This window comes from Lactuca virosa, chromosome 9 (genome assembly GCF_052849685.1).
Source record: "Lactuca virosa cultivar CGN04683 chromosome 9, Lactuca_virosa_CGN04683_v6, whole genome shotgun sequence".
Lineage (NCBI taxonomy): Eukaryota > Viridiplantae > Streptophyta > Magnoliopsida > Asterales > Asteraceae > Lactuca > Lactuca virosa.
Genome location: NC_136434.1, coordinates 28544558 through 28553316, shown reverse-complemented (window position 1 = coordinate 28553316; position 8759 = coordinate 28544558). Strand labels below are relative to the sequence as shown.

The 8759-nt window shown below is 32.0% G+C and overlaps 1 protein-coding gene across 1 annotated transcript; it reads left to right on the top strand.

Moving 5' to 3' along the window:
• Positions 1-7222: 7222 nt before the first annotated feature.
• LOC145139078 (MYB family transcription factor) lies at positions 7223-8545 on the top strand. Its single transcript, XM_079073029.1, has one exon. The coding sequence runs from the start codon at positions 7223-7225 to the stop codon at positions 8543-8545; it is 1323 nt and encodes a 440-aa protein (XP_078929155.1).
• Positions 8546-8759: the final 214 nt, after the last annotated feature.

Below are 8759 nucleotides of genomic sequence, written 5' to 3'. Positions count from 1 at the left end.
CTACAATTCCTCCAGTTGGAGCTAATAATTTGAATCAGTATCTTACTAGGAGTTTGGATATTGATGATGACATGGATGAAAATTTGGAGAGTGATCCGAATTTGTATATTGACAGCAGTAGGAGATAGTTTTTGCCATGTGAGTGTATTGATTTTTGAATGATACTTTTATATGAAAAAAATAATGTTATAAAAAAATCAATGGTGAAATTTGGAATTGCAGGTGGATCTGTTTTGTTTTTCTATAGGGACCAGAGGAGGCAAAGGAAAAGGAGGAAGACAGGTTGCTCACCCGGTAACAAGACAAACAAACAAGTTTTTGCAAAAAGTTAGGTTTTTTTGGGAAACAAACAAACATTTTGGTTTAAAACGAAAAAATCAGTAAATATGGGGTCTTTATTGGAAATAACCCAATTTTTTTTGGGGTACAAGAACAAAAATTATTTGAACATTGTAATATTACTTAAAACACATCCTTTTATTTATGTATTTATTAGTTATTTGTTGATTTTAAGATTACATTGCATTTTACATTTTATAAAACCAAAACTTATACTATAAAGAACAAAACACATGTTACCCAAAAAAAAAAAAAAGAATTCCGAGACCATGGCCGGAATTGTATTCCGGTGTTCTGGAAACCTCTCCTGAATGATGTGTTTCGGACACGGTTATTTTATAAAAAAAATTGGGTCATTTTTTTAAAGAAGGGTTATATTACTTAATAATAATAATAATAATAATAATAATAATAATAATAATTTACAAAATGAAAAACAAAAATTTGGTGAAACGACGTCGTACGCGTGAGGTTCACCGTATATGGAGCCACTACACCCTCGTGGGAATGAAAAGCCTGACACTGCTTCAGAGAAGGTAACTGAACTCTCCTCATTTATGCATTTCCCCCCTTAAAAAGTTCACTATATTTATATCGACTCCTCTATTTCATTCATCATGTCTAAAAAAGATGTATGGAATCTATTTTGAGATGGGAGACAACAAACCTACATTGATGAAATTTTTTCTAATATATCTAACATATTAACTATCTCCTAATATCCTAATTTTGTCAATGATGCCAAAATCATACAATAGCCTTGTATGAAAGATACGTGACCACTTATCCATCCACCTCAAATGATTCATTGGTGGCTGAGATAAACACTAAAACCGAATTTTTGGTACATATCCGCAACCTATCCGAAACCAGATCGGTCAAAACCACCAAACCAGATCGAATTGATTTGGTTTGAAACCGGTTCAGTATTTCAGAATAAAAAAAATGGATTGGACCCTGGATCTTAGACGAAATCAAATTGCTAGGGTAAAACTGGTCAAAACCGGATCGGATCCAAATCAAACATAATCGTTGTTGATGTAAGCAAAACTGAATCGCCAGATCGGCAGTTTGTGCACACATCTAATTGCTAGAACTCTCACACAACATGCATTTTCATATTACATAAACGAGAACTTATCGGCCTTACATCAAACATATAATAAAGTTATTTCATGTTTGAATATTACAAGCTTAATTAACTTTGAAATAACCCACCATTCAAAAATAAAATAAAATAATAACATGTACTAAATTTTATGTCAATTGAATTGAACTTTTCTAGGTGTTTTGGTTTGGTTATGGTCCTTATGGAACACAATTTTAATGACGGGCAGTTAACCAAAAAACCAACTACGAATGTTAACATATTAATTTTATATATTAGCTGTTTTGATGTAGTGATGTACTACCAATAATATTATTAATCCGCTAATAAATAGCCGACATGAAACTATAATATTAGCATATTTAAGAAATGGTTAGTCGCTAAAACTTACTTCAATTTGCATAATTGTTTTACGAAATGGTACCGACTACAAATTGATGAATTTCATAAGATATTAATGAATATTTCACCAAATATAAACATTTTTGTAAGCTTGTTGCGATATTATAAATATTTTATGACATATTTTATGAAATTCTTCATATATTTGTAAGTCAGTAAAAGATTCCTATAAATTAAAATAATTTTCCAAAATCTATTTTACAAAATAAATGACTATTTTGTGGTAGTCTAATCTGCTCCTAAACTAACACCTAATTATACATATGTCCAACACCAATGGCGGAGGGAGTACAGGGGCAAGCAGGAGGTTTGCCCCCCTCAACATTTCTAATTTATATACATTACTCCCTTCAGCTTTTCCAATTTATATACATTACTCCCCTTGACTAAATTCATAAATATTATTTTGATTTTCATAATAACAAGGGTTGAATGTTGCATATCCTTTATCAACATAGACTAGATTTACCTAAAAATAAAGGATTTACCGTTGACTATTTTGTGGTAGTCTAATCTACTCATAAACTAACACCTAATTACACATAAGACTAGAACATTCGACCTCAAAGAAGGAGGATGATACCATTGGGCTAGAAACCATTTGGTGGGAATATACTTTTTGATTTGTACATATTTGGTCACAAGTTTTTTTTATTTTTTTTCACATTTGACAATTTAACTTATTTTTTGTCCACATTTAGTCCTTATAACCGGCTACTTCATGTTAAGCTGTAAAAGTGACTTAATGCTTAATAGGGTAATACATTTTCAGTTTGTAAACATTTAATCCTTAATATTTTTGTATACATCTAGTTCTTATGATCGGTTTCTTTAAATTTTGTTCATGACATCCTACGTGGGATAATAATTAATGAGATGTTCAAATATGTGGTTTGTCCTTCACTTATATAAGTAACCTAATTCATGAACCAGTCAAATAATGTTGGGGCCCTAGTTTTCTCTAAGCCGAAGATGTCTTCGGTTTCGGTTTCATTTATCTCAATAACATATAACGAGATTCTTTGTGATTGCTTCTTACCAACTCGAATTTGCACTTCCAAAGCAAAATAATTAAGGAAGACGCTAAAAGAATTTGAACTTCCAAGACATAAGAACACCCCGGCAAAAAGTTCCATCTATCTCTATAGTACAAAATAAATGACTATTTTGTGGTAGTTTTCCAAAATGGACAATGATTTAAAAATGTAATATATTTTTTTTAACCGACTAGTCTAATCTACTCCTAAACCTAATTCCATATATGTCAACGACTGAATTTGAACCCTTGACCTCAAAGAGGGAGGACATCACTTGATACTACTGGGCTAAAAACCCTTTGGTGGTAATATAACTTTTGATTTGTACATATTTGGTCATAAAAGTTTTTTTTTTCCACATTTGAAAATTTAACTTGTTTTTTGTTCACATTTAGTCCTCATAATCGACTATTATAGATTAAGTTGTAAAAATGACTTAATAGGGTAATAAATTTTTCAGTTTGTACACATTTAATCCTTAATGTTTTTGTACATATTTAGTCATTATGGCCGGTTTCTTAAGATTTTGCTCATGACATCCTACATGAGACAATCATTAATAAGATGTTCACATATGTGGTTTGTCCTTCACTTATATCAGTAACCTAGTTCACGAATCAATCAAATAATGGTGGGGCCCTAGTTTTCTCCAAGCAAAAGATGTCTTCGGTTTCATCTATCTCCATATCAAACAACGAGATTCTTTGTGATTGCTTTCTACCAACTCGAATTTTCACTTCCAGACAAAATAATTAAGGAAGACGCTAAAAGATTTTGAACTTACAAGACATAAGAACACCCTGACAAAAAGTTCCATCTATCTCTATAGCAGACAACGAGATTCTTTGTGATTACTTCATCCCAACTTAAATTTGCACTTCAAAGACAAAGAAGATCGTTTTCTGCTATAAAAATAAATGAAACCGAAGTCGAAGACATCTTCTGTTAGGAGAAAACTAAGGTACCAACATTATTTGAACAATTCGTGAATTAGGTTACTGATATAAGTGAAGGACGAGCCACGTACGAGAACACATCATTAATGATTTTTCCACGTAGGACGCCATGAGAAAAATCTGAAGAAACCGGTCATAAGGACTAAATATGTACAAAAATATTAAGAACTAATTGATTAAATGTGTAAAAACTGAAAAGTATATTACCATATTAAGTCATTTTTCCGGCCTAACATGAAGTAGTCGATTATAAGGACTAAATGTTAAAAAAAAACAAGTTAAATGGTCAAACGTGAACTCAGTGACCAAATGTGTAGAAGTCAAAAAGTATATTACCCTTTTAAGTCATTATCCCTTTCCAAAATGGCCATGTTATAACACAATTTGTTTTAATCCATCTAATGATTAAATTAATGGTTAAAGATAGACAAAAATGACTTCACTTATAAAAGATATTTCGCAGCATCCGCCATGTAAAAATGTACCAACTTCTATCTCTAAGTTATTTCTTTAAAACGATCTTTTATAAGTTATAATATATGGATGACCTACGTAATGACCACCTGATTCCAAAATATTATTTGTTATATGATTAGTATTTCATGTCTAAGTGAATAGTTTCATGACCCCCACAATATCGGAGAACCGGAAAGTCAACACAGAGATCAGAAACCAAAGAAGGAATGCATCACATCAAAATTGTGAAATGGTTTATTAAATAACTAAATTAGACAAATGTACAAATAGTCTAATGCAAGTCCAATTCTACAAGAGTGTATTGTCTAATGATTTATTTGTGATGTTTCATATCTTGTGATTAAGTGCTACGTCAAATGTGATTTGTTTGCAATTTTCTATTATGTTAGTTGTGAAGGTGAATAAAAAATTAGGTTTGTCTTTTTTCATTTGCATGGATTTTCATTTGGCTTAAATTTGTTATCTATTATGTGATTAGTTGTTGTTACAATGATTTTTGAATTTTCTAGGATACAATGCTTTGGAGTTTGGAAGGATATTTGCAAATGGTATGGGTATAAAGTTTTAGAATGATATTTGGGTTGGCGAGCAAAGAGTATCTACTAGATTTTCTAGACCGTTTAAAATGGATACTAGTACATATTGTTGTATTGCTGATAGAAAGGTGGATGGTAGATGGATTTGGAAATGGCGTCATCACATTCGCGGTGGGGAAAAGCATAGGTAATTCATGACTTTGGTAAGTAGCCTTGAAGATGTGTCTTTTTCAGATCATAACAATAAATGGTAATGAGACATTGGTGAGAATGGGTGCTTCACTATCAATGACACTAGAAGATGGATCAACAATGCTTCGATTGAAACTAAACATACTTATTTTGGTCCTAAAATAGTGAATATTATTATATGGCTTGTTCTGTTGGATATATTTCCTACTAGGCTTAAATCTTAATTTAGAGTTACAGGGGTAGATGTTCCATCCATTTTATGCCCAATATGTTCGTTAGATGTGGAGCAATTAAATCACATTTTTGTTAAAATGTGAGGTGACGTCTATAACTTGAAATGCATTGTTCAGGTGGTTAGATATTCAACAAATAGTTTTGATTCAGTGCAAGTTTTTTTTTATTTAATTGATAAGTTATCCATGAATTCGAGAAAGAAGAGTGTAATCAATGGTATTGTATGCACTTCGATGTGGTACATTTGGTGGTTTAGAAACGATTTGCAGTTTGCGAACGGGCGTTTGAAGAAAAATGACATTTTATACTAGATTAGAGAGTTCTTGTTCCTTTGGTATTATAGTAGGAATACTTTCCTTAATTGGGTTAATTGGTTGCATACCCTTTGAACCTTATTTAATTGTTGGTCTGGCTCTTTGTCGTTTCTTTCCTTTTTTTATATATGACTGACTGTTTTTTATTTAAAAAATCTAGCCTTAATGTGTATTTATTTTGTTACTACTTACTAGTTATTTTATATAATGTTATTAACGATTTTGCATCTAAAAAAATTTAGAAAACATATTTCATGAATTAATGGATTTTTATGAAATTAATGTCTTTAAGCTGTCTTCTTTTTTCTTTCGTCCGTTCCAAAAAAATGTTTTAACCAACCCTAAATACTTTTAATTATTTTGAAAAAAAATAAAAAAATAATTTAATCAAACATTTATATTTTTTTTAAGAGAAAAAACAAATTAGGGTAATCAAGGTGACAAGGTACTCACTTTCCAAAAATTAAGCAACAACTAGCACTCGTACCAAAACAACTATGATTTTCGCATATGATATCTGTGAAAATATTTGAAATACCACCGTTTTTAGGATTTTCATAGATGATACGTGAAAAAATGGGTTACAAACTAAATTTGCAAAAATCCAGATTTTACCTACGAAAATCAAAATGTATATGTGATTGTAACTATCATACACATTTCCACATTAAAACCACCGAAATTTTTTCTTTCTATATTCTCTATAAATTTTTCTCCTTAATTTAAATCAATTCATCCATCGTTTCGTATATTCTTGAAAATATCCATATTTTGATTCACCAGTGGGTTGATGAATATGTTAAAAGGCTCACTAGCTCGACACCATACCATTTTCTAACGTCTAGTTCCACAAGATTACAAAATTACTTTGGTTTAATGATCCAACGGATAATAAAGATTAAATAAATTAACCGTTTCAAAACAAACCACAAATTTCGACAAAAAGAGCAGCTATGTAAAATACAGGGAACCAAACTAGAAAATCAGTTTATTTTCTTGATTACCCCTTGTAAAATCAAGAACTTCAAAACCCCTTCCGATCCTAATAAAAACAAAACACAAAAATTCAAAATTTGCGGCATCTCCTGCATCCGTACACAGATGCTCCCTCCTCCAAAGCTCTGCATCCATCTCCACCCACTATACACATTTCCCAACATCCTACTTGATCCACACACACCATTTGTTTGTTCATTGAGCAAGTAGTGGACTCCGAAATCTGCAAATTTTGCAGTTTTCGTCTTCGAATTTACTCAAAATCTGAACATCTTTCTTGGATTGACGGTGGATTAAGGTTCCTTATATTTCTGCATTGTGCTGTCACCGGTGAGTCTTTCATTGCTAACCACTTTAGAATCTGTATAAATATATGTTACTCGGGCTTTATCGTGTTTCGCGCCTTAATCAGTGGCATTAGGGTTTTGGAACTCATAAATTGTGGTAGCATGAGGATATGATTAGGCTGACAGGAAACCTAATGATGTTGTTTTTGAGATTATAACTCGAAAGGATAGCTTTCACTCTCACTTTATGAATATTCTGTTTTTTTTTTCTTTTTGAAAAAGAAATGCGAATGTTCGTAGATTCTTAAAAGTATAAGATTTGGGTATTTAGATATTAGTTAGGTATGGGAAGTGCGGCTAAACCTACAAAACCTTCATCAAACATATCGGAAATCGTCTCCAAATTTGCGAAAGTTTGTAAGTTTAGATCGATTGGTGTATTCTCCTCTGAAAACCCTACTCATTTTCAGCATCAGGAATTCTCTAATGCTGTAAAAGAACTTGTCGACGGAATCGGAAAGACAGATTCCGATGATGCAAAAGTTTTTCCTGACCTGGTTGAGGTGTGTAGTAAAAGCAGCTGGTCTGGTCATGAAGAGATCTTGAAGCTGTTTGATATAATGTCTGAACTAAAATTGGCATATGTTCAGCTCCAAGAAGCTCATATTCCTTATGATCCAGACAAAATTAAAGCTGCTGATGAACTTGTTTTCTCTAATCTTGATGGATTGTGTAAGGTTAGGCGCTCATTTAAAGAGAAACAGTTCCAGAAGTCAAACTCCCTTTCAGCTTGTTTGACTGTTCTACAAGCTGAAAATAAGATTCAAGAGAAGTCATTAGAAAGGTTGAAATCTCAAGCTAAAAAGAAAGATCTTGAAATAAGTTATCTGAAGGGACAACTTTGTGATTTAGATTCAAAAAACAAGGTTATAATGGAAGAAATTAACCTTAGAAAAAGGGAAGCCATAAATAGATTAAATTTCTCCTCTATTGATAACGTTGTTACAGAGGTTTCAAAAAGTATTCATGATTTTGCAAAGCCATTAATTGCTTTGATGAAAGCTTCAGGATGGGATCTTGATGAAGCTGCAAACTCAATCCAAGATTCGGTCTTGTACACTGTAAGATCTCATAAGAAATACGCATTTGAAGCTTACATCTCAAGAAGAATGTTTTATGGATTTTCTTTGAAATCCCACAATCTTGATGATGTCTTGAAGTTTAACGACCCTGTTGATGTTCTTATAGACGACCCAAATGGTAATTTTGCAGAATTCTGTAGAACAAAATACATGTTAATCATTCATCCAATGATAGAAGCTTCCTTTTTTGGAAATTTGGATCAAAGAAACTTTGTGTCTAGTGGAAGACACCCAATAACACCATTTTACCAATTATTTGTCAAAATGGCAAGGTGGGTTTGGCTTTTAAAAGGTATTGCAGCTTCAGAGCCTGAAAGTGAAATGTTTATAGTGAATCGAGGAAGCAAATTCTGTGATGATTATATGGAAAGTATTGAAGGGTGGAAAGATGATATTGGGTCTGTAGAAGGGCAGTTTGGGAATTACAAAGTTGAGCTGATGATCATGCCAGGGTTTAGAATCGGGGATAGATTGATTAAGTCTCGGGTTTATCTTTCAGAACTCACCAATACTATTACTTGCTAGGAAGACAGGCTGTGGCATATTGGTAATAATTTTGAGCCTTTTCTTTTGTTCTTACTATAAGTACAAGTTGCATGTTTTGAGTTAAATTAAGGTGTTAATGTAATTGTATGCTTAATTTTAATGTGATATTGATATGAAACTTCTAAAATTGAAGAACATGCTTTAAAGTTTAAATCTTTATTATGTGGGTAATGTAGAAAAATTTCTTTTTAGT